The sequence below is a fragment of the Schistocerca nitens genome, chromosome 2, assembly GCF_023898315.1.
Source record: "Schistocerca nitens isolate TAMUIC-IGC-003100 chromosome 2, iqSchNite1.1, whole genome shotgun sequence".
NCBI classification, from domain to species: Eukaryota; Metazoa; Arthropoda; class Insecta; order Orthoptera; family Acrididae; genus Schistocerca; species Schistocerca nitens.
Window position 1 is genome coordinate 1,046,190,230 of NC_064615.1, and position 27,776 is coordinate 1,046,218,005.

Sequence of the window (27,776 nt, forward strand, 5' to 3'; positions counted from 1 at the left end):
CAATAAAAAGATTTTAATTGTGTAACATTTCTGGTCATTTTTTCATCTTCAAAAAAGAGTAATATATGTTGTGAGAAAAAACATAGAATACAAAAAATACAATATGTACAGATGATCAAACATGTCTCATAAAAGTTCACAGATGCCTACACTGATCTATAACTTTCACAACAGTTTACATCCTCTTGCCTAAGAATAAAAAAATATTGTAAAAAGTGTGATCATAGTTGTGTGCTCTGAGTGTTACCTATACATTTAAATAAGGCCTCATACCACTTGCCAACCACAACAGCTAGTGTGGGCTTTTCTAATGATGTACATTTGTGACATTAAAATGACCAATTCTTTGATTTCTTAGAAACTATTAGATTGCAGATCTGATAGGTATAAATAAAATTTCCTAATTGCTGTGTGTTCTAACAATTCCATCTGATCCAAAATTGATTGCATGTAATGGCACAGGCATTGTAACCTAAACATTTTCACAGGGGCTACTTTTGAGGGCTCCTAAACTAGTATCTCACAAATGCTCAAAACTGATGGGTTGCAAGGGCCGGCTCCTCCTTGTTAATCAGAAACAGCAGAATAAGGTTGGCAAACATAGTAAATAAAATGGAATGTTCAAAATCTTTGGCTGTGAATATTGATGAGGAACTGAAATGGATGCCTTAAATCACAGTTTTTAAATAATTTGATGAAGGCTAGTGAGATAGAACGATAGAGAAGCTATCTGTGGTCTCCTAAGAAAGTCGTTCTCGATTTTGAATGTTCTAGCAAACCTAATTCAGGACAGCCAGATGAGGATTCGAAATAGACTATCTGATGACAAACTACACAGCTAACCCGTGTGCCATATCACCTTCTTTCAATTAACGTACCCAAGTAGAATAAAGAAATGAATACCACTCGTTAGTTAAACACGGGGTCCTGAAGAACCATCTAAAAATGCAGCAATGACAATCTGCACAGGTGCCTTTTTTCCTTTGACTTATTTTGTATCATGCTTTACAAATGTAGCCCAATATGTAGGATAAAACATTTGAATGGAAAAACTGTAGTTTCAGACTAACTTCTGTATTTTGACCACTTCTGCCAAACTACTTTACACTGATAACCTCTTCCTATTGTACAGTCATGATTTACAACATTTCATGTCAATAAGGACAGTTCCTTACTGACACTGTCTCTACCCCACTGTGTCACATTTAATTTACAAGTACTGATCATACTGTTGTCGCTGCAAACTATTTTTGATTTTCAAATATAAAATAACAAGGAGTGAACTAACAAAATCAACAATTAGTACAGCATTAGCATATTCAAAATAGAAACAAATTTTTAAAAAATTATGCACGAAAGTAACTTCCAAAATAAGGATAAAATTGGTATTAAAAACATTTACAAATCATTTAACTACAAATACATTTGGTGAAATGTCGATGTTTCCTTAATGCCTCTAATTTCACACAGCATCAGAGCATGCAGGGGCACATGCTTCCATGTTTTCTAATGTTAATTCAAAAGCAATGGAAAATATATATGTTAGAAAATGCTTTCCTTGATGGAATGTCAATGGAGTCAAAATATAACAGAAACCTTAACATTAAGTTCATCCGGCCTGAAACCGAGTAAGTCGAGAAACTCGGCCCTTGGGTTGCTCTCAAAACTAGCCCGAAGGAAGCTCCACACAGCCCTCTCATGTGCCGTGCTGCTGCTGGCCACTTTGGTCCTACAGTAGTCCACAAATTGCCCATACTGCAGAGCAGCCTCCAACTGGTTGGAACGAGCTACAATCTCTGGCTCTGTCACCACCCGGCACAGGTACACAACACGTGGCTGTTGCACTGGCTGCTGCTGTTGCTGCTGGGCTGGAAGAGCTTCATTTGCAAATGTGACCAATTTACCTCCAAACTGAAACAGAAGTGCACCAAAAACAATTTTTTTTTCTATTTTACTCATACATGGTTATCTATGTACAACTTAAGTAAAGTATCAAATGTCGATTTTCAGTTATCTTAAAGTAATTCTTGATTTGTCATTCACAAATTTGGTAAGTATGGTCAACACTGTCTGATAGCTTAATTCCTAGGGAGTACACAGCAAATAACACTTAGTATAGGGCACATTATAGTTCTTTCATTTGTACTACAACAAATTATGAAGAAAATAATCACATTCTTCAGCTGCAAAAAAAAAAAAAAAAAAATAAAAAGTTTCAAATGGCTCTGAGCACTATGGGACTTAACAGCTGAGGTCATCAGTCCCCTAGAACTTAGAAATACTTAAACCTAACTAACCAAAGGATATCACACATATTCATGCATGAGGCAGGATTCGAACCTGCGACAGCAGCAGTCGCACGGTTCCAGACTGACGCACCTAAACCGCTCGGGCATGGCAGCCGACTTCAGCTAACAAATCAATCACTTATTTTCATGGTGTCAAAAATGAAACCACATATAGATATGTTTTCTGCAGACAGAAATTGCTGTGTAGTTGCTCATGACTGTGTGTGTTATCAGCAAGATAAATATTCTCCTTGATACAGTACTAGTGAAGAAAACCACATCTCAGACAGATGACATTTTCACACTGAGCAACATACGTAACCTGCTACTCTATTTTATGTCATTCACTACATAGTGCAGTGTAATATAACATAGGACAAGTCACAGCAAAATGTTTCAATACTCATCAGGTGTGGTACTTCTCTACATTTGCTCAGATATTAACCACATAACAAATTTTACTGAAGAGGTAGGTTTTGCAATTGCCCTCACCACAAAAGAAAAAAAAGAATCATTTAAAATCTGGCCTTATGAAATGTGTGTGCGAGAAACACCACTAAATGGTGGGTCCTCTACTCGAGAAAAATCAGATGGCAATTACCTATGGAGAGTCTGATGAAGGCCATTTCATTTCATCTCATCTCAGTGTTCAGGAGGGATAAATTCAGAATCAGATTCTGAAATCAATAACTGCAGCTTGTCACTGCTCCCAACTTAAAACTCACAATAAATCTGCAAATTAGCTTGTAAACTCACAACTGAACAAGCAAAGCCTCTACAATGAGGAGGAGGATGTGTTCAGAAGAACCATTCAATAAGCCATCCAAGGTTAAAATGACTAATAGCATCTCAGGCAAACTTCAGATTAAAAGAAAGGCATTTATCACGAGATATTTGAACAACAAAGTCTGTTTAAGTGCTTCTTGCTAGGTTCAGTTACCAAGAGCAGACGAAACCTCATGATCTCTCTAAAAGAGATGAAGGGTACACTTTTATTCTCCTCCTCCTCCATCTCCTCCTTTCTTCCTTACAGAAGCACACCCGAAACAAACATCTTTATTATGTCTTTTCCAAGATATTTGTCTATGCAGCTGGTAACTTCAGCTGTTACCCTCTGAATGAATCCATTGAACGAGACAGGAGAAAATGAACAGCCCTGTATCTTTAGCCTTCTTTAGTCTTCGCTAAAGAATTAATCATAAGGCAGGTATTGGTTCTCATGTGTCTACACCTCTTCTAAAGCCAAACTGGTTGTCCATGATGATACTGCATCTATCATGCCTTCAGTCCTCCCTAGAATGATAGAAGTCAAGATCTTGGAGGTGTGAGTTACCAAACATGGCTGTATTACATGCACATTTATTTGCAGATGCCTTCTTTGGTATTGACACTGTAAGAACTTTTTTTTAATTATATTGGGAGCTTCCTGGTTTTATATAACTTGTATGAGTTGGAACAGTTCTCCATGTAGCTGTTTTCCAGTAGCCTTTAAGATTTCTGCTGGTATATAATCAACCCCAGTAGCTTTCCCAGATTTTAACCGTCCATGCCTGCAAGGTCACACTCTTTGCGCAAGATATAATCTCCCTCTTCTTCCAGATCAACTTCCTCAGTGTTCTCCAGTTGTAGATCTTCATTATTTCCTGCATATAGATTTTCAAAGTATTATTGTCATCTTTGTACTGCATCTTTCTGCTCATATAATACAAGAGTAGTTCAATAAGACCTTAGAACATCCAAGAGACGCCGCTCACAATATCGAAATGATTTGGTGGTAATAAGCATCATCTGTTGCTTCAGGGCAAATGAAGTTGAAGCCGTATCCATCACTTAGTTTCATTGTTCCTATCAATTGAAGCAACAAGCTAGTTTTTATTTCTCAACATGGAAAAAGTGAGTTTCAAGCAGTAATTAAACATTTCTATTTACAAGAATTAACATTGAAAGAGGTCAAAACTGAGTTGGATGAAGTTCACGGCACATCAGCTCCTGTGTTTGTAACTATTTACAATTACATGAATGAGTTTAAATGTGGCCGCACATTCACAAAAGATGAACATTGTTCAAGACATACAGTGGAAGTTACCACCCCCAAAATAGTTGACAACCTCTACAATATGGTTTTGCCTGATCGACAAATCAAAGTGCACAAAATAGTTAAGGCCACAGGCCTATGGCAAGGTACAGAGTTTCCAAATCTGCACAGAAAAATTTGGTGTGAGAAAAATCTCAGCAAGATGAGTGCAATATTAGCTCTCAGTGGAGATTAAACACAACCGTGCTTTCCATGCTGAGGGTTTTTTGAAACTTTTCCATCACGATCCTGCCAAGTTTCTATGTCAGTATGTAACTGTGGACAAAATATGGATACACTACTATACTCCAAAGACTAAGGTAGAATCAAAACAGTGGTTTTTAGGGGCAAACAGGCTCCGATGAAAGCAAAGATGGGGAAATTGATCAAGCAAGGTGATGGCCACAGTTCAGTGGGATGAACACAGAATCATCCATGTCAATTACTTGAAAAATGAACAAATAATAACTGGAGAGTTTAGTGCATCATTATTGCAAAGGTTGGGGTTAAACCATCCTCATTTGAAAAAGAAAATCATCATCTTCCATCATTGTGTCCCAGTGCACAGCTGTACAGTTTTGATGGCAGTCACATTGAACCGAGAGGTCACTGCCCACATATGCCTATTTTGCAGACCTTACAAGATCCTACTTTTGCAGATGGCTTAAAGAAGTTGGGACAATGCTTGGAAAATTGTACAGAGTTAAAACGAGATTATGCTGAAATTTTTTAAAAAAAAATCCCAAAATAATCAGTTTTTCTATCTTTTTATAAGAATTTACTGAATGACTCTCATACTATTCCATATTCCTTTTGGACTCCACTGCATTTTATTCATCTACTTTCAGAGAAATGCGAAATTGATTTATATGCACATTTCAGCTTCCCTACTTTTATTACTTCATTCACATTTTTTGCATTGATCCTCCAACACTTACAGGATCTATACATGGTAGCAGTTCACTATTTGCTTCAGTATCATCCCAACAAAGCTACTGAAGTTAACACTAAGATCTTGCTTCAGTTTTATGATGGTTTCTTCCCAGAGTTGGGCAACTGATATGGTTAAATGAAGGTAACTAGAATTTTTCTTAAATTCTGTCATGAGGTGCCTTACCATGTTCTAAAAAGTCTTGCTATAACTGTATGTTGTGTGCTGACAATGCAGAATCCACCTCCAGCATGAAGGAGTAAGAGTTGTATGCTTGGGCCATGCTGAGCCAAAGTCTCAGGTGCCCTGCTCCATTCCCACCTGGCACTGATGGACTGTTAGATGTTGAATTGCTTTGGCAATAATTCCAGAAAAAATAGCCACTGCCTACTACACTGTCCCCTAGGCGGGTCTGGGGACTGACATTCTACATTACAGTGCTAATCTAATACCTTGCCTGAAATCTTAAGAGTGATTTCCAATACAACAGCAAACACACTATGCCACAATTTATTGATATCAACAACTCACATCCTTCCCTACATCTCAGCTACAGAGTGAGAATAAGGGTGAGAATTATGGTGGTTAGGCACTGTATAAGAATCATAAAAGAAGGTTGTATACATGGAAGAAGCCTCGAGATACTAGAAGGTATCAGATAGATTATATAATGGTAAGACAGAGATTTAGGAACCAGGTTTTAAATTGTAAGACATTTCCAGGGGCACATATGGACTCTGACCACAATCTATTGGTTATGAACTGTAGATTAAAGCTGAAGAAACTGCACAAAGGTGGGAATTTAAGGAGGTGGGACCTGGATAAACAGATTAAACCAGAGGCTGTACAGAGTTCCAGGGAGAGCATAAGAGAACAACTGACAGGAATGGGGGAAAGAAATACAGTAGAAGGAGGATGGATAGCTCTGAGGGATGAAATAGTGAAGGCAGCAAGGGATCAAGTAGGTAAAAAGACGAGGGCTAGTAGAAATCCTTGGGTAACAGAAGAGATATTGAATTTAATTGATGAAAGGAGAAAATATAAAAATGCAGTAAATGAAGCAGGCAAAAAGGAATACAAACGTCTCAAAAATGAGATTGACAGGAAGTGCAAATTGGCTAGGCAGGGATGGCTAGAGGACAAATGTAAGGATGTAGAGGCTTATCTCACCAGGGGTAAGACAGATACCGCCTACAGGAAAATTAAAGAGACCTTTGGAGAAAAGAGAGCCACTTGTATGAATATCAAGAGCTCAGATGGAAACCCAGTTCTAAGCAAAGAAGAGAAAGCAGAAAGGTGGAAGGAGTATATAGAGGGTCTATACAAGGGCAATGTACTTGAGGACAATATTATGGAAATGGAAGAGGATGTAGATGAAGATGAAATGGGAGATATGACGCTGCGCTAAGAGTTTGACAGAGCATCGAAAGACCTAAGTCGAAGCAAGGCCCCGGGAGTACACAACATTCCATTAGAACTACTGACAGCCTTGGGAGAGCCAGTCCTGACAAAACTCTACCATCTGGTGAGCAAGATGTATGAGACAGGCGAAATACCATCAGACTTCAAGAAGAATATAATAATTCCAATCCCAACGAAAGCAGTTGTTGACAGATGTGAAAATTACCGAAATATCAGTTTAATAAGTCACAGCTGCAAAATACTTACGCAAATTCTTTACAGATGAATGGAAAAACTGGTAGAAGCCGACCCCGGAGAAGATCAGTTTGGATTCCGTAGAAATGTTGGAACACGTGAGGCAATACTGACCCTACGACTTATCTTAGAAAATAGATTAAGGAAAGGCAAACCTACGTTTCTAGCATTTGTAGACTTAGAGAAAGCTTTTGACAATGGTTACTGTAACACTCTCTTTCAAATTCTAAAAGTGGCAGGGGTAAAATACAGGGAGCGAAAGGATATTTACAATTTGTACAGAAACCAGATGGCAGTTATAAGAGTCGAGGGGCATGAAAGGGAAGCAGTGGTTGGGAAGGGAGTAAGACAGGGTTGTAGCCTCTCCCCGATGTTATTCAATCTGTATATTGAGCAAGCAGTAAAGGAAACAAAAGAAAAATTCGGAGTACGAATTAAAATCTATAGAGAAGAAATAAAAACTTTTGAGGTTTGCTGATGACATTGTAATTCTGTCAGAGACAGCAAAGGACTTGGAAGAGCAGTTGAACGGAATGGACAGTGTCTTGAGAGGAGGACATAAGATGAGCACCAACAAAAGCAAAACAAGGGTAACGGAATGTAGTCGAATTAAGTCGGGTGATGCTGAGGGAATTAGACTAGGAAATGAGACACTTAAAGTAGTAAAGGAGTTTTGCTATTTGGGGAATAAAATAACTGATGATGGTCGAAGTAGAGAGGATATAAAATGTAGACTGGCAATGGCAAGGAAATCGTTTCTGAAGAAGAGAAATTTGTTAACATCAAGTATAGATTTAAGGGTCAGGAAGTCGTTTCTGAAAGTATTTGTGTATGGAGTGTAGCAATGTATGGAAGTGAAACATGGATTATAAATTTTTTGGACAAGAAGAGAATGGAAGCTTTCAAAATGTGGTGCTACAGAAGAATGCTGAAGTTTAGATGGGTACATCACATAACTAATGAGGAGGTATTGAATAGAATTGGGGAAAAGAGGAGTTTGTGGCACAACTTGACAAGAAGAAGGGACCGGTTGATAGGACATGTTCTGAGTCATCAAGGGATCACAAATCTAGCATTGGAGGGCAGCGTGGAGGGTAAAAATCGTAGAGGGAGACCAAGAGATGAATACACTAAGCAGATTCAGAAGGATGTAGGTTGCAGTAAGTACTGGGAGATGAAGAAGCTTGCACAGGATAGAGTAGCATGGAGAGCTGCATCAAACCAGTCAAATTTTAGACTGGCCAAACTGGTAGGAGTTTCAATGTATAATACTGAGAACATGTCGATGCTCTCAAGCTCAACAACCCAAATAAATCAATCTTCACTGCTCACTTGGTCAAACACAGAAAACACAGAGATGAGCATTGAAGAATACTTAGAAATATTACATTTTGCAGAAAAAGGAGTACAAATTGATTTGTTAGAATAATTAGAAACTACAACCACACTCACTGTAAACCTGACCATGTCCTGAATGATCAACAAGAATAAAGAAACAAAATGTACCTCCAAAATTTCAAACCACTCATAATTTGAAGTGACAGAAAAAAAAAAAAAATTATGGAGAAAATATTCTTTGGTGGCCATTACCAGCAGCTTTCAAACTTAAAAAATTAAGCGTATGGCTTTAAAATGATCTTACTACAAATAACTATCTTTGCAGTAGGTCCGTAAGTTTACCATATCTGTACACATACATTCTTTGGCACATCAAATCACCTGCCAATATAAACAAAGGTAGCTCTTCTCTTGTATTTAGTTTATCTCATGGATTAGCATGGATCAAAACTGAGAATCAAACTTACCTCTTATATAACATGTAAAGGATATGGAGCACAGTCTTAGATCAGGGAAGGAAGGAGAAGGAAATCATCCGTGCCCTTTCGAAGAAACCATCCAGGCATTTGCCTTAAGCAATTTTGGGAAACCATGGAAAACCTAAATCAGGAGGGCTGGATACGGGTTTGAACCATTGTCATCCCAAATGCGAGTCCAGTGTGCTAAACACTGCACTACCCCACTCAGTAGATGTAAAGGAGAGATTTTCATGAATTAAGTACAAGTTCACTGTACAGAGCTTATATACAATGTAAAACCATTTGTAAATTATGTAATCAATAAAACTTGGTTACACTTTAGGACACAATGTAAGCCTTGTCAAGAAATCAACGCTACCATCTGACAATGGGCTCAGACCTGGAACTAGTAATGGTACAGTAAAATCATTTCCAAAAAAAGTTGTGGCCTGTTGCTGTATTTCCTAACATGTAATTCATGAAAACAGCTGTGGTGTTCTCTAACCATAATGGATAAAAATGTGTGAAAAGAAAATTAAGACTAAGAAGATGGAGGAAACAATGATAAAGATTGAAGAAAATGAGGCAAATGACATAACAATAATTCAAATTTTGCTGATGATGTCACACTATTGGCCAACAGCATGGACGAGGCTATTCTACAGTATTGTAGTAAAAACCGGCTTGAGGGTCAACATACAGAAGACTGTGCTCATCACCAATATCAAGCAGGCTTCTTCTACAATCCCACTAGGAAACAATACTATCTGTAAAGTTCCTGCAGTCAAGTACTTGGGAGAATGGATCTCAGCAAGTGAGACCATAGAAGCCAGGTGCACCAAGTTAGAGGGGGCCTGTCATTCCTGTAAGAACATCTATACCTCCAAGTACATATCCAAGAACATAAAGCTGAAGCACTACAACTCGATAGTAAAACCCTCTGCACTCTATGCCTCTGAGTGCCTCTCTCGATGAATCGAAAGGGCCCACTCAGGAAACTAGAACTTAAAGAGAGGAAGATCCTGAGGAGAATACTAGGACCCATAAGAGAGGAAGACGGTACCTACAGAATCAGGCAAAATAACGAGCTCTACGAAGATCAGGAAGACATAGTCACAGGTATGAGGAAAAGGCGGCTGACCTTCTATGAGCACATGACCCACCTGAATCACTCCAGGTTCACCAACAGGATCCTCACAGTGACAAGTAGGGGGACAGCGTCCAAAGCCAAGTGCATCGTCTCTGTTAAATCGGACTTAGAAGAACTGCACATCCCATTAAAAACAACTGAGAACCAAACTCAATACTGGCAGGCCATCCTGCAGGTAGTCTTCCCACTGTCTCTCACAAGCAAGAAGTGTACACGCACCACCAGGCCTAAGGGGACTGATGAGAGGAAGCAGGCTCATAGCCAGAAGATGAAGGCCAAGAAAAAGCAGAAAACCCTAGCTGAGAGTTAAGATGAACCCCATGGTCCCTAGTAGGCCAAAACAAAAAGAAAAGAAGTCATTGAAATTTACACAATCAAACCCTCCCACACAGATACAGAAGTATAAGACATGTATATAGTATTACTAGAAGTAGAATGAAAGTTCCATTGAGGATAAAACCATTAAAGACAGAGCACCAACTAACACTGCGCGAGAATCGAAGATACAGTAGGCTTGTTCTCAATGGAATCATCCCAGAATTCACTGTTAGATTTTTGGGAAATCATCGACATTCAGTCTGGGTGGATGAAAAGTAAAATGAAAGAAGAAGAAAAATAGATAGAAGGAGAATACAAACTCACAATCATGTGAGAAAAAAATGAAGCAGTGGGAAAAGATAAGAGATGTTTATACTCTGGAAGAACTTGCCCTTGGAAATCAAGGCATACTGGTATAACACTAGAATATAGGAACAGCAACTGGCTATAAAAAATAGTAGCCAAGTGATGTTTAGTCGCTACATGGGTAAATATCAGACAACATATCCAAAGTACAGATGTACACTCATAGGCCAAACCCAACACTGAGGCTCACAGAGGCTTGGAGAACATGTGACGCATTTCTGCATTGTCTACGTACACAAGTTGGTGACAGTGGAGCATAGCATCTTCAAGGAACAGACATTCAACTTCCGAGACACAAAGATGCTCTATTGTGCCAGGGCTTTCTGGTATTCTCTAATCAAAGAAGCAGTAAAAATAAAGAGTGCATGACATGTGGCCAATCCCCTACCATTTGGAACTTCCACTTCAGAGTTTTTACCATTGGCCCTTCTAGTGTGATTCTGAGAGAAGGAAGATAAAACCCAAACCAGATAAATAGCAGCATCCAACAAGATCCAGACATTAGGTCAGATGAAAAGCAAGAAGCTTGTTGAAACTTCATTCTGAAATGAAGATATTACTCAGTTGCTATCCTCTGTTGGTGTCCTAGGGACTTCTGGATTTTTTTTTATAACTCTGGTAATGTGGCAATGATTTGTATATTTGCAACATGCCTTATATCAGCCAGTTCAAATACTGAAGGAAGGCAAAGGCATACCATCACCAATAAAGCATTGTGGCTTTTCAAATTGAGTGCCTAGAACAGCTTTGTGCTTTCTTTTTAATCACATGTTACGCTGATTCACATTTGATTTCAATCAATTCAAAACATATCACAAACTTTAAAAAAAGGTACTAATGATGACATGCATCCGATCTGCAAATAATTTCAAAAAGGTCACAACTGAGGGACTACATTCCAATAGTAGCAAGTACAGAAACAAAAAATAGCTGGAAATCAATTGAGAAAGCAGTTAGGAAAACAGAAGACACGCCATTCTTACATAGCTGACAGTCTGCTAGTTGGTGCCTGTTTAACATTCCAAATACAAAATCAAGAGTTCAGATCCATAGCATGCTGTTGGTGGGATATGCATGGTCAGCAGTGTTACATTTTGACAAATAAAGGTGATATGACTCTTGCCCTTTTGGCCACATCCCCCCCCCCCCCCAATCCCACCCCAACCTTACCCTTTTCCGAGAACGGACCCTGTTACAATTTCCATTCATTCTCATTTGCTGTTTACTTTCCCTACAGCATTGTTTTGTCTTTACACTAAGTCACTTTTTTCTTACTTTTGACTATTTGACACTTTTTCTATTAGTGCTTCTGCCTTAGAGCCCTACTAAAAACCTCTCTTTCTGACACTTCTTATTCTGCTTGTGTGTTGGATATATATTTCTTTTAACTTCTCAGATCCAGTTTGTTGTCAATTTACTTTCCCAGAGATTCTCTTTCCTTGGCCTATTTGCATTTATCATGTACAAATGCCCACAAAATACCGCATATGCACGAATATAGGCTGTGTACAAATGTAGGCCATACCTAAACTTTTGACACAAGATTACAGTAAAAAGTAAATCTCAAATTTATGCCATACTACTAAATTGACCTCCAATTACAAGGTATTACTACTAAGTACATGATGCAGACACTAAATTATGTTGGCACCCAACTTAACAATTGAGCAACTTCAAGTTATCAGCTATGAATTATGCAAAGAGGCATGGGAAATAGGAAGCTGAATGTAGATTTCATGTAGATGACAAAAACATTTGTCAGTGGTATACAACTGAAGAGAAACACTAAATAGTTCAAAAAGTTGGTGTACATCGCGAGGGCAAAACTGCAAGTACCCAGATGAAAAAAAAAATAAATAAATAAATAAAAAATAAAAAAAATAAACATTTCACCAATGGTATTTAAAGTTTTGGATGGATGGGTCTGACACTTTATGCAACAAAATGACCTATCTGTTCATTGCAGAACTACAATTGCGCAAAACCTGCCTCAAGGTTACAAAAATAGTTTCTTATCTTTCCAGTGTTATGTGGTGAGCTTTGATGCAGAAGTTATTTATATCCCGAAATAGGGAATTCAGACGAAACACCACTGGTCTATTTTGATATGCCAAACAGCAGTAAACTAAGTAAAGTAGCAGAGTATAGTGGGCAAATACATACATGTGGCACTGAAAAGCATACATGCTATGCTGAAAAGCACTGCCGCAGTGGTTTCTTTTTTCAAGGATAGTTACTGTATTTGCAAACAATGTACAGGTTTTTCTGCTATTTTCTTCATATGTCTTTGATGGTTTATAAAAATAACTACAGTTAACTTGCAATGGTATTAATTTCAACCCACAAGATAGGTGAACATGTTATTTTGCAATTGACAATTTATGATCTGAAAGGGGGGAAATCTATTATACGTCGCACCATAATTTTTCAAGCCAAAATTTACGAAAAAAAGTGCTGCCTATATTCACACAAATACTATATCAGTCTTCTTTTCCTTATTGGTTTGTATTTTGACATTTTGCAATTCCTCCTTAATTTTGCAGCTTCTTTGCTTCATATAGGACCTAAAAGTTTCCATGTGATTCTTCTCTTTAACATTTCTAGTTTACCTAATGTACACTTCAGTAACAGGCATTCACTTGGGTAAAAGCATTCCATTTTCACAGTCATATTCCATACTCTCTTCCTCTTTGTGTATCTGTTTTCTTGAATTCTTTCTCCTAGATGTCTGAACAGTGCCTGTCTATTTGACATACGTCTCTCTGTAAAAATGTTGGTGTAATTTTTATGTAAAGGATAATTTGGTTTTCTCCTTACTTTCTAATAGTGTAATGTACCAGAGCCATTACTTTGGCCATTTTATGAATGACGAGACGAGTTATTCCTTCTCATGAATGCATATGCCTATCACTTGATAATGAATATAGCGCGCAAAATAGTCACAGTTCACAATAAAGTTTACAACTTGGCCAGAAAGATCATAAATCCATATTTTATGGCTGCAGTATTCATAATGGATAAATCATTTCAAAAACTGAGCAAAATTGGTAAATGAAATACAAGGGAGTGTTTGTAGCTCATATACAACATCAGGGAGAGCTCATACAGTGGTTAGCTGTGGTCAGAGTATCCTGGAGAAGAACCATACCACACACAGAATTTAATGATGAAATCAATTATAAATGGTGATCTATCCATATGACTTACCCCAAAAGAAGCACCCACAGGTCTTCTCAGCCATTTTGGCGGTTTTCGTAAGTCAACAGTGACTTGCTGCTGAGCTGGCACTGGTGCCTGAACATATGCGTCCATCCCTGGAAATGAGTCTGCTATCTGTAAGAGAATACACAGCTTTATAAATGTAATTTCTCAGTGCTACACAAAGCCATTACAGACAAACTTCAAAATCAGTCAGGCATTTTTTCTGTAATTATGAGAGTTGGAAGACTGCCTTAGCTTACCCATAACAGTACATTTAAAAAACGGTTTGTCTCTTATATTTAACTGTGTGTCAGATGTATTCATTCCCTTTTGAATGAGGTAGGTTCAAATTTGTCTCTACATGAGTAACATTTACTAACCTTGGTGCTGGTTTGCGCTTGCTGTGTACCTCCAGTGAGTGAGTACACACTTACATGTCCATCAAAACTAGAGCTTGCAATTAGTGCCGGATTCCTCGGACACCATGAAACATCAAAGTGCCACTGGTTTGTTGTTGCTATGTCACACACTACCTCACCACTCTGAAAAACCAAGTAAACACAGATTTTGAAGCAGATTTGCTGTATATCAGCACAGACACATCACTCCTATTACTACTGATAATAATACATTTAATATCTCATCAAGAATAAATAGAATGGACATATTAGGAGCTGTATAAAAATGGAAAAATTCATACATAAATCCCAATCAATTCCAAAACTGCATAATGATTGCTGACAAGCGGACATGAAGTTTAGTTGAGAAACCAGCTACATGAAATTACACAAGGTGGACTACAGAAATTCTTTGCTGGGTTCATGATGCACAAATGGAAGATACATAGATACACTCCTGGAAATGGAAAAAAGAACACATTGACACCGGTGTGTCAGACCCACCATACTTGCTCCGGACACTGCGAGAGGGCTGTACAAGCAATGATCACACACACGGCACAGCGGACACACCAGGAACCGCGGTGTTGGCCGTCGAATGGCGCTAGCTGCGCAGCATTTGTGCACCGCCGCCGTCAGTGTCAGCCAGTTTGCCGTGGCATACGGAGCTCCATCGCAGTCTTTAACACTGGTAGCATGCTGCGACAGCGTAGACGTGAACCGTATGTGCATTTGACGGACTTTGAGCGAGGGCGTATAGTGGGCATGCGGGAGGCCGGGTGGACGTACCGCCGAATTGCTCAACACGTGGGGCGTGAGGTCTCCACAGTACATCGATGTTGTCGCCAGTGGTCGGCGGAAGGTGCACGTGCCCGTCGACCTGGGACCGGGCCGCAGCGAAGCACGGATGCACGCCAAGACCGTAGGATCCTACGCAGTGCCGTAGGGGACCGCACCGCCACTTCCCAGCAAATTAGGGACACTGTTGCTCCTGGGGTATCGGCGAGGACCATTCGCAACCGTCTCCATGAAGCTGGGCTACGGTCCCGCACACCGTTAGGCCGTCGTCCGCTCACGCCCCAACATCGTGCAGCCCGCCTCCAGTGGTGTCGCGACAGGCGTGAATGGAGGGACGAATGGAGACGTGTCGTCTTCAGCGATGAGAGTCGCTTCTGCCTTGGTGCCAATGATGGTCGTATGCGTGTTTGGCGCCGTGCAGGTGAGCGCCACAATCAGGACTGCATACGACTGAGGCACACAGGGCCAACACCCGGCATCATGGTGTGGGGAGCGATCTCCTACACTGGCCGTACACCACTGTTGATCGTCGAGGGGACACTGAATAGTGCACGGTACATCCAAACCGTCATCGAACCCATCGTTCTACCATTCCTAGACCGGCAAGGGAACTTGCTGTTCCAACAGGACAATGCACGTCCGCATGTATCCCGTGCCACCCAACGTGCTCTAGAAGGTGTAAGTCAACTACCCTGGCCAGCAAGATCTCCGGATCTGTCCCCCATTGAGCATGTTTGGGACTGAATGAAGCGTCGTCTCACGCGGTCTGCACGTCCAGCACGAACGCTGGTCCAACTGAGGCGCCAGGTGGAAATGGCATGGCAAGCCGTTCCACAGGACTACATCCAGCATCTCTACGATCGTCTCCATGGGAGAATAGCAGCCTGCATTGCTGCGAAAGGTGGATATACACTGTACTAGTGCCGAAATTGTGCATGCTCTGTTGCCTGTGTCTATGTGCCTGTGGTTCTGTCAGTGTGATCATGTGATGTATCTGACCCCAGGAATGTGTCAATAAAGTTTCCCCTTCCTGGGACAATGAATTCACAGTGTTCTTATTTCAATTTCCAGGAGTGCATTATCAGGAAACAGCAAGATAAATATGAAGGTGAAAGACAGAATATCATAATGTCTGAAAATGCCATTTAGCCTATCCACAAACAGCAGAGAAATGAGCAATGATGATCTAAAAATCTGGATGTAGCAGTTCACAATATTTAGTCTGATGTTAATTTTGTTATGTTGCAGTATCAATATGCCGTATAGCACAGATACTAAGGAAACTTACTTGTCATATGTAAAACTCAAAAGAATAATTACCGATATAACCACAGAGAAATTTTCAATAAAATTAAGTTTATTTCAGTTGACACTCGCAAAATTGTTTAGTGCTTATACTGGTTTCGACTGTCTTACTCACTATCAATAGTCCATAAGTAATGCAGGCTGACGACTGTGCCAAAACATGCTAGGAGTCACCATTTCAATGAGTCACCTACCAGAGGACAATATTCATGGGCTACTAGCCTTTTACTTGCAGCATCAGTTGTGAATGCGAACAACTCATATATCGTACACATCTCTTCTCCCCCTTCTCTATCTCCATCTCTTCTTCCCACCTCTTCCTTTTCCATCTGCTCACTACCCCTCTCCATCTCTCAACTGCCTCCTACACCTCCCACTCCTATTCCTTCTACTCTCTGTTTATCTCCTCCTCCCCCTCTCTGAGAATCTTCTTCTTCCCTCTCTTCTCTGTCCATTTACTACTCCATCACCTCTCTTCGTCCATCTCTTCTTGCTTCCTCTCTTTGTCCATCACTTCAGCCCACACTCTCTGATCAATCTTCCTCCCCCCCCCCCTCTCTCTCTCTCTCTCTCTCTCTCTCTCTCTCTCTCTCTCTCTCTCTGACCATCAACCTCCTCTCCACTTCCTACTCACATCTCATCTGCAACCCCCCCACCCTCCCCTCTCTCTCTGTCCTTCCTCATCCCTCTCTCTGTCTATTTCCTCTGGCCCCCTCTCTGTCCGTCCCACCCTCCTTTACACTCCCCCTGTCCACCTCATCCTCCACCATCTCACACTATACATTTTCTCTCATGCCCTCCATCTCCTGAACCAGACCAATCCATATGGGCACCTATTGCACGACACACTAATATTGCCCACACAAAGTGCCTCTGCCCCCCTCTCTGACAATCTCTTCCTCCCTCCTCTCTCTGTACATCTTCTCCTCCTCCTCCTATCTCTGACCGCACCCTCCTTGTGCCTATCTCTGTGTATCTCCACCTTCCCCTTTCTCTGTTACATAATTCCCCTCTCCCGCAATCCCTCTCTTCTCAGCCACACCCAACCGTAATGTAAAACCCCTGCTAAACATTGATATGGTAGGCCAAATATACACCAACACACCTGTTGCACATGGCAGCCTACACATCAGGGGCTTGAAAAATATTTTTTCCCCTGCATATCAGGTCAATACGGCAGGCTGATACTATTTGCACATAAAACACCTGTCGTGCAGGGCAGCATCCATGGTAGTGGCTGAAAAATCGTTTATCACCTTTATTTTGATTAAATGGGGGCTCTCATGACTAGTGTCAGTAGCCATTCATTTACTTTTCTTTTCAGTTGCCAGTAACTACACATAAACAACAACATGGCTGGAAATTTGTTCTTGGAGCAAAGAAAGTGGATTTTAAAGTGTTACTGGAAATGTATAAACATGAAAGAAGTGCAGAGACAATGGCATTGTCACGTGTAACAATAACGAAATTATGCAACAAATTTGAGAGTGAAGGAAGTATACACGATCTGAAGAAGCAACAGTGTGGCAAAAAAAAAAAAAAAAAAAAAAAAAAAAGTATTGGACAAAACAGTGGCAGGTGCAGTAGTACACACTTTCACAAAATCCCAAAAGTAGTCCATACAGAAAGCTGCTCATGAATCAGGTGTAAGTAAATCAAATGTTGACCACCCTTTCAAGCAAGCAAAGTGCTAACCCTATTTTCCTAAGTTGTTTCATGCAATGAATGAGAACAATGCGAATAGGCATGTCGAGTTTTCTGAATGGATTGGTGATAATGAATACCTGACTGATGTCATTGTTTGGTCTGATGAGGTGACATTTAAACTGAATTGAACCATCAATTACCATAACTGTATGTGTTGGGCAAGAGAGAATCCCTACGTTAACCAAACTGGGTTGTCAGTGTGGTGTGGTGTGGTGTGGTGTGGTGTGGTGTGTCTGTCAGAGAACTTTCAAGGCCATTCTTTTTTGAAGAAATAGTGACAGGTGTAAAGTACCTTACCATGTAGCAGCAACAAATTGTACTTGATGTTCACCAACTGTGTCAAGCTGAGGCAATAATTGGATGACATATTTATTGAGAGTTGGATTGGCCAAGGAGGAAGTGTTGAGTCTCAACCAAGATTTCCCGATCTAATGCTGTTAGACTTCTCTCTGGGGGGAATTCTGAAGGACAACATGTAAGAGACAAAGTAATGTATGCTGGATGAAATAAGAGAGGTGATTGTGACTGCCTGTGAATTCATCCCAGCACCATGTGTAGTACATGTGTGTTGATCTGTACTGCAGTGTTACAGAGCTGCGTTGCTGCCGATGGAGGAAATTTTGAACATATTTAACAGTAAAACATCATCAGTAATACCATGACCATCTATGCGACTTAAAATTTTGTAACTTTTGTTCGAGTTATTAAAGTTCAAACAGTGTAAACCACTTCATGGGTCACCCTGTGGTGTACTAGCCTTTTCTCCAAAGCTTTTCCCCCATACACATTTAACACACATATTGTACACATCTCCTCCTCCCCCTCTTTGTGTTCACCACTTTCTTCTCCATCTTTCTCTCTTTCTCGCCTTCCTGCCTCTATCTATCCATCTCCTCTGGCCCCTCTTCTTCTTCCAAACAATATTCACCTGCCCCTGCATCTCCCCCTCACCCCTCTATCTGCCATCTCCTCCTATCACCCTCTCTGTCCATCCCCTTCTCCCCACTCTATCTACTTCTCCTCCCCCCTCTTGCTGCCCATCATCTCCACCATCACTCTCTCTAACCTACACCTCCATCCCTCTCTTTACCCTCCCCTCTTTCCCCCTCTCTTTACCCTCCCCTTTCCCCCTCTCTGTCTGTAACCTCCTGCTACCCCTCTCCATATCCACCTCCTCCTCCTCCATCCATCTCAACCCTCCCCAACTATGTCCATCCACACATACAGTCCCTGCAAAACAGGTCAGTAAAACACACTGATACTGCCCCCACAACACACCTACCGTGCAGGGCGGCCCACACTCTGTGGGCTGGAGAAACCATTTCTTGCTCCCCTTATTCACAGGTTGCCTTGCAAAGCAGATTGTTATGTCAGGCTGATACTGCTCTTATACAACATTCCTGTTGTGGAAGGCAGCTACATATCAGGGACTGAAAAAAAATCATTTTTCCCATAACCCTGCTCCCATGGCAGCTAGCCGATTCTAATCCGCACAGTGCTGATACTTATGAAGGGTGTTGTTTGCTTGCAAAATTTGACTGAAATCAATCCAGATTTTTGGGAGGAGTTACACACACACACACACACACACACACACACACACACCAGATACACTTTGAAAAACTTTTATGGATGTTGAAGCGTAGGTTTACTGACAAAAAAATTCAATAATTTGCACCATTTATGACTGACTTTAATTAATTAATTAATTAATTAATTGAAGTTAGCCAACCAATTCATTGAATGCACAAATTCAAGTGGCCCACCAGAGACAGTGTCGCAAAATGAGTTCTTCATTTGGTTTCCTAAAACTAAACAAGATAGCAATACAAAATTTGGACATGGGACAGCAGTAAGAACCAAACCTGAGCCAAAGGCTGAGCAGTCTCGTGCAGTATCATCTACACTACGAGAACAACTGACATTAATTTATCTGGCAAGCTGCTTGAATTTGCATGTGCAGCCACCCGACTGGATAATTTCAATGCTAATTAACCTTGATATATCACATAGGAGTGGAATTATGGACAAAAAACTTTTTTTTCAGCCCCTGAAGTGAGGTTTTTAGGGGAAATTTACATGTGTATTGAAAGGATAAGGTAATGGGAAATGGAGATGGTGTATTTGTGGGAAATGGAGATGGTGTATTTGTCGCAGTAGACAAGAAATTAAAACACACTGAGGTAGAAATTTAAGCTGCATGTGAGACTGTTTGTGCAAGACTCGGTATCAGGGGTGGGGTGAAATGATAACTGGATCCTCCTATTGTCCACCAGACTCATCTCCTGACTTGGATGTAAATTTCCCAATCATAATGTAATTATTGGTGGAGACTTTAATCATCCAAATATTAACCGGGAAAATTACCGTTTTGTTAGTGGTGGGGGGGCACGATAAGACATCTTGTGAAACATTACTATATGCCTTTCTCTTGAAACAATCGCCAACAGATAGTTATGAACCCCCCCTCAACATGGAAATATACTGAACCTAATGGAAACATACACACCTGACCTCTCTGAGGCTGTCCACATCTAAATTGATATCAGGGACCATTACGTGGTTGTGGCAACAATGATTACCAAAGTACGAATGACAACTAAAACACACAGAAAGGTATATATTTTGAGTAAACTAGCTAAACAATAAGTCAAACATGATGAGATATCTTTAACAGAATGATCTCCTCAATGCCAACCAGCATGGATTTTGAAAACATCAATCATGTGAAAACCCAATTCCCTCTTTCCTCACGACACACTACAAGCTTTGGATCAAGCAGTCAGGTAGAAGTAGTTTTTCTTTGTTTAAAAAGGGCATTTGATTCATTAACATACCTACACTTTTTGTCAAAAGCATGATCGTATGTGGTATTAAGTGAAATTTGTGACTGAATCAAGGACTTTTTGGTAGAGAGGATGCAGCATGTAATCTTGGATGGACAGTCATTGTCAGTTGTAGAAATAACTTCGGGGAAGTGTGCTGGGACCCTTGCTGTTCATGTTGTGTTTTAATGACCTCATTGGAAATAGTAACCTCAGACTGTTGTAGATAATGCAGCTACCTATAATGAAGTAATATCAATGAGTCATCATTGGAATCAGCCCACTCATACAAATACCTTGGTATTTGTAGGTATGTGAAATGGAATGATCATATAGGTTCAATTGTGGGTACAGCAGGTGGTAGACTTTGGTTTACTGGTATAATACAGGCCAAGTGCAATCAGTTTACAAATTAGATTGCTTACAGATCACTCGAGTGACCAGTTCTAGAATACTGTTCAAGTGTGTGGGACCAATACCAAGTAGGACTAATGGGGGATATTGACAGTACACAGGAAATGGCAGCACCAATCGTCACAGGTTTCTTTCATCCATGAGAGTGAGTCACAGGGACTCTTAAGGAACTGAACTGGAAGAGTTTTGAAGATGGGTGTAAACTATCCCTAGAATGTCACGTAGGTCACATTGACCTCACTAAAAGGTTCCAGAAAATTTAGACTGTAGCTTGGCCCTTGAGACTTAGTGGAAGAGCCAGTGTGACCCTTAGGCTAAAATGTTTGAGGTGCCTACTAAAGATGATTGATCAGTATAAGAACAGAAATCACATGGACAACTGCATGCTGATGGAGATTCAATGAAAGTTTAGGTAGACAGCACGCTATATAAATGCAAAATAGTGTCAATGACAACGATGAATGAGAAGAGAAATAACATACTTGCAAACATTTTAAGTGAAAATTATTTACAAAACAATGAGACTTCCTACATATATTATAATTCTAGAAATTCTGTTATTCTGTTTACTGAAAATTTAACAAATTTCTTTGTACAAGCAGCTACTATACACAAAAAAGCAGCAGCTCAAATGTAATACCTACTGGAAGGGTGCTGTTTGGATTCCAGCATAATATGCGATTGTCTTTGCCGCAGCTAACAAGCAGATCAGGGTCCTGAGCACACCACGCAATTGACAACACTCCTCTGAAATAGAAAATTACATGCTTATAGTTACATACTGGAAGCCCTCAGCTTCTTAGAAACATTGCAATATGATTCAGAAAGCTAAGCATAAGTGGTTTCTGGAAACTCAGAAGCACTTTCAAAAAGGCATAAAAAATAAACAGTTATGACTTACGACTAAAATGAAATTGAAACAATCGGGAGATTTGCTCGAAAGCTATCAACTTTCTGTCTCTTTGGTGTGTGCCTGTCAATGATAACACTTCTGCTAGTCAGTGACCCGCACTCCTAAATTATTTACATTCTGCCAGACCGAAGTCATATTTACTGCACCTCTAGCTTAAATTAGGAAAAATCATCTGATATGGAGATGAAAATAATTAAAGATAAAGATTAAATTCAAATTTTAGTGTACTGGTCATAATCAGGATCAATTCAATATCCCATGTTATACATATTATGATTTTTACAAAATACTGTCATTGTAACTGATCCATGACTGATGTACAAAAAGTTCCCTCCAGGCAAAGAAATCAAGACCGAATTTTTGTTATAATCTCATTGGTCATACAGGTTTCCGGATACCCTGAGGACACACAACCTTCAGCAGGTAAGACCTTGCTTAAATTCAGCAAGTCACTTCACAATAATCTAAAATGAGAGATTAAAAACTGATGTTGAGACACATGTTCTGTACCTGTTGTGCTGAAACGTTTAAGGGACTTCACCACATCCCGTAAAGCAAATTTTCCTGTTCGTTATATAAACCTCGACACTATGATAAAAAAGTACAAGTAAATTGCTGTAGTTTAATACTGCACTATGTAATGGTCATTCGTTCCAAAGATATTTGCCACATTCCTGCCATTTCTACATTATGCTGATAATTCTTAGACTGTCCCACTTATAACAACTATCCGTGTGAATATGGCGGTTAAGTTTTATGAGGCATTACAAAGTGAACACCATGCCTCACCCAAATACACTAGGAATGGTTGTTACTGTGTATAAACTAATAAATGTAATTTCTATTTAAATTGACACTTATACAACAAATAGTGCTGAAAGTGTCATGTATTTATCAATTGTAATCCAGATAAACACTGGAGAAATTAGAATTCACTAGTGCACACAAAATAACTTGCCCCTTACCTAAGTTGAAGTCACAGGAGAGGGAGGAAGGAAGATTAGTGTTTATGTCCTGTTGACATCAAAGTCATTACAGACAGTACAGAAGCTCAGGATTGCTTAAGGATAGGAAAGAAAATTGTGCATGCTCAGTCAAGAGGAACCATCGCAGCATTTGCCTTAAGCGATTTACGGAAATCAAAGAAAACCTAAATCTGGATGGTCAGATGGTGATTTGAACCGACATCCCCCTGGATGTGCAGCAGAGTAGGGGATCTTGTTAGTGTTGGGGTTCCACTGCCATTGCATGCAACAGGGACGGGGCAGTTAAACAGCTGATGCCTATGCACAAACGCATATCTTACAGAGCTTCTAATTTACATCTAGCGAGTTGGTTAATGATAGTATTAATAATAACTCAACAAATACAGTTGTCCAAAATCAGCAATCTCTGTCTAGATTACTTTAACCCATAAATCCTCGTTTTGACACCAGCACACATTCAACCAGAGTGATTCTCCTTATTCAGCTAAACTGTTCTGAGGTATTCAGTTTTACTTTGCTAACCAAATCTAACTCTGAAATATGGTAATAGTAACTGTACATTTATTTAAAATGCCCATTAGATGAACCTATATAACAGAATGAATTTTAACAATTTATTTTACCAACGCCTTATTTTATGTTCATATACACATGAGATAAGGAATAAAAATTTCTCTAGCATAGGAAAAGCAAATGTTTTGAAAACATGAAACTAGAAGTTGAGCTCTTCTATTAACATTGCAATTCTGTAAAAAATGAAGTTTATAAAAAGTTTAAACAGAAAAAAGAAAAAGGATTAAAGATAAAGGTAAAAAGACTTTTTCAAGCCAAGAGTATTTTAGAAACATAAGGAGGGGTGGGAGGTCAGATCAATCAATGCAAAACCAAAGGTCAAATGATGGCCTGAAAATAATAGTTTGATGCCCCAGAATTGGGTTGCTTGGGGAAGGAGACCAGACAGCAAGGTCATCGGTCTGATGCCTTAGAGTCATTAAAATGCAAAGGGACTATGGACAAGCATATTCACTTGCTATGGGTGTCACCTCACACTTTCAACAAAAAAAAAAGGATGACATAAAGAGGGGTTAGGATCACATTCAGACCTGTAGATGGGTGCTTGACACTTGCAGGGAGACATGAGTGACAGTTTAAAACGTGCAGTCAGCCCAAGGCACCAGATGATGTCACTCGTCCCACAGCAGACCAAAGTTGTTACAAGCTACCCAACTCGTCTTCCCCATATGGACCACTTTGACCCTCCCTAGAAGGTTCCAGATGCTGCTATTGCAGCTACATAAGCAGAACACCATGCTAGTCCCGGCATTGGTTGGTTGGTTTAAAAGATGGGGGGAAGGGACCAAACTGCAAGATCATCAGTCCCTTGTTCCCAGTAAAATAATTACACAATGAAAAGAAGAAAAGAAAGGAGACATACAGCACAATAACAAGAGAAAGGAAGAACCAGAATTACGACAGAAGGACAACGAACACTACTATGGACAAAAACAGGAAAAGAAAACCATAGAGAGAAGCAAGACACAGGTAGAAGGTATAAAAACAAGAGAGCAGATGACTGTGGCAGGCTGACCAAGAAGATAAAAAGGAAAAGCCAGCCACTATGGGACACATTAAAACATCCACCCTAAAAGAATTAGAGTGGAGAACACAAAGGGACAAAGGACGCACTCTAAAACTTATATAGAAAGATAAAACCCACTGTTGCATTGTTTGTTTGTTGTTGTGGTCTTCAGTCCTGAGACCGGTTTGATGCAGCTCTCCATGCTACTCTATCCTGTGCAAGCTTCTTCTCCCAGTACCTACTGCAACCTACATCCTTCTGAATCTGCTTAGTGTATTCATCTCTTGGTCTCCCTCTACGATTTTTACCCTCCACGCTGCCCCCTCCAATGCTAAATTTGTGATCCCTTGATGCCTCAAAACATGTCCTACCAACCGATCCCTTCTTCTAGTCAAGTTGTGCCACAAACTTCTCTTCTCCCCAATCCTATTCAATACCTCCTCATTAGTTACGTGATCTACCCACCTTATCTTCAGCATTCTTCTGTAGCACCACATTTCGAAAGCTTCTATTCACTTCTTGTCCAAACTATTTATCGTCCATGTTTCACTTTCATACATGGCTACACTCCATACAAATACTTTCAGAAACGGCTTCCTGACACTTAAATCTATACTCGATGTTAACAAATTTCTCTTCTTCAGAAACGATTTCCTTGCCATTGCCAGTCTACATTTTATATCCTCTCTACTTCGTTTTGCTCCCCAAATACCAAAACTCCTTTACTACTTTAAGTGTCTCATTTCCTAATCTAATTCCCTCAGCATCACCCGATTTAATTTGACTACATTCCATTATCCTCGTTTTGCTTTTGTTGATGTTCATCTTATATCCTCCTTTCAAGACACTGTCCATTCCGTTCAACTGCTCTTCCAAGTCCTTTGCTGTCTCTGACAGAATTACAATGTCATCGGCGAACCTCAAAGTTTTTAATTCTTCTCCATGAATTTTAATACCTAGTCCAAATTTTTCTTTTGTTTCCTTTACTGCTTGCTCAATATACAGATTGAATAACATCGGGGAGAGGCTACAACCCTGTCTCACTCCTTTCCCAACCACTGCTTCCCTTTCATGCCCCTCGACTCTTATTACTACCACCTGGTTTCTGTACAAATTGTAAATAGCCTTTCGCTCCCTGTATTTTACCCCTGCCACCTTCAGAATTTGAAAGGACTGTTGCATATAAAACGTAAAACTAAATTAGCCGATGGGGCACTGTCAGCTAAAATTAATGGCAACGAGTCCAGTAACTGAAGAGTCCATTGCAGGGCAGCCAAAGAAGGGCAGCCGGGTGCCGCACCGACACTGAGGTGGGTCATCACGGCGCAGGAGGTAGCCGTACGTCACCCAAGTGTACCCAGAGCGGGAGCCGGCAGAGAACCACAGAGTCCCTGAGAGAGGCCCGCATGGAGGATTGCCACACATTCGTAGTCTCCTTAATGGCACGCAGTTTGTTGTGCATGCTGAGGTTATGCCATTTTGTCTCCCAAAGCCGCAAAACCTCGCGGCATCGTACTGAATGCAAGTCAGTTGTCGAGAAGCCAATCTCCATAAGCGGTTTCTGCGTAGCCTGTTTGGCCAGCCTGTTGGCAAGTTCATTGCCTGGGATTCCCACGTGACATGGATTCCAGACGAACACCACTGAACAATCAGACCGTTCCATGGCATAGATGGACTCCTGGACGGTTGTTATCAAAGGATGATGAGGGCAGCATTGGTCGAGAGCTTGTAGGCTGCTCAAGGAGACAGTACACAGAAGAAATGACTCCCCAGGGCATGAACGGATGTGCTCAAGAGCACGAGATATAGCCACCAGCTCGGCAGTGAAAACACTGCAGCCATCGGGCAAGGAATGCTGTTCAATATGTCCTCCATGGACATACGCAAAGCCAACGTGAGCATCAGCCATCGAGCCATCAGTGTAAACCACTTCGTGGCCTTGGTACTTGTCAAGAATCGAGAGGAAGTGGCAGCGGAGGGCTGCGGGGTTAACTGAGTCCTTAGGGCCATGTGAAAGGCTCAGGTGAAGCTGCAGCCTAAATGTACACCATGGAGGTGTACGTGAATGGACCTCAAGTACAGGTGGTAAACGCAAGGACTGCAGTTCAGAAAGAAAGGATTGGACACAAACTGCAATTGGAAGCCCTGACCTGGGCCACTGATGCGGGAGATGAACTGCTGTGGTTGGGAAAAGGAGACAGTGATTCAGATGTGCAGGAGAACTACAAACGTGTGCTACATAACTGGCCAGCAGTTGTGCACGCCTAACCTGCAATGAAGGCACTCCGGTTCCCACAAGGACACTGGTCACCGAACTCGTCCTAAAAGCTCCTGTCACTAGGCGAATACCACAGTGGTGCACTGGGTCGAGTAAATGCTACGCTGAGGGCACCGCTGAACCATTACCAGACTCCCATGGTGAAGGTGGGATTGAGCAAGGGCTCTTTAGAGCTGTAGCAGCGTAGAGCGATCTGCACCCCAGTTGGTGTTGCTCAGGCAGCGGAGAGTATTGAGGTGCTGCCAGCACTTCCACTTAAGCTGACAAAGGTGAGGAAGCCAAGACAATCCAGCGTCGAAAACCAGTCCTAAGAATCGATATGTCTACACTACAGTGAGTGGATCGTCATTAAGATAAAGTTCTGGTTCTGGATGAACAGTACAACGCCGACAGAAGTGTAAAAGTGCCCAAAACTGGAAACCATGGACTAGAGCCCATGACTGTGCCTTGTGGATGGCTCCCTGTAGGTGCTGCTCAGCAACACATGTACAGTGGAGCAGTATGAAATGCTCAAGTCATATGAATACAGAGAAGGTGAGATGGACAGCCCTACAGCTGCTGCTAGGCCATTAATGGCCACTAAAAATAGAGAGACACTCAATACAGAGCCCAATGGGACCCCATTCTCTTGGGTATGGGGGGAACTATGGGAGGCACCTACTTGGACACAGGAAGTATAAAGCAACAGGAAATTCTGGACAAAAATCGGGAGTGGGCCTCGTAGACCCCACTTGTATGTGGCAAGTATATGGTGTTGCCAGGTCGTATCATATGCTTTTCGTAAATCAAAAAA

The 27,776-nt window shown here is 40.7% G+C and overlaps 1 protein-coding gene across 5 annotated transcripts in view; it reads right to left on the reverse strand.

Annotated features, from left to right (window-relative positions):
- The window catches only part of LOC126237386 (protein transport protein Sec31A), a 167,035-nt gene that overhangs the window by 104,104 nt on the left and 35,155 nt on the right, over positions 1–27,776 (reverse strand). For all 5 annotated transcript variants that reach the window (XM_049947469.1, XM_049947472.1, XM_049947468.1 and 2 more), the window contains exons 7-10: positions 21,872–21,974; positions 14,161–14,322; positions 13,787–13,912; positions 1,597–1,911 (exon numbers count right to left, since the gene is read on the reverse strand). In XM_049947469.1, coding sequence (XP_049803426.1) covers positions 1,597–1,911; positions 13,787–13,912; positions 14,161–14,322; positions 21,872–21,974 — 706 coding nt within the window. The remainder of the gene's footprint in view (positions 1–1,596; positions 1,912–13,786; positions 13,913–14,160; positions 14,323–21,871; positions 21,975–27,776) is intronic.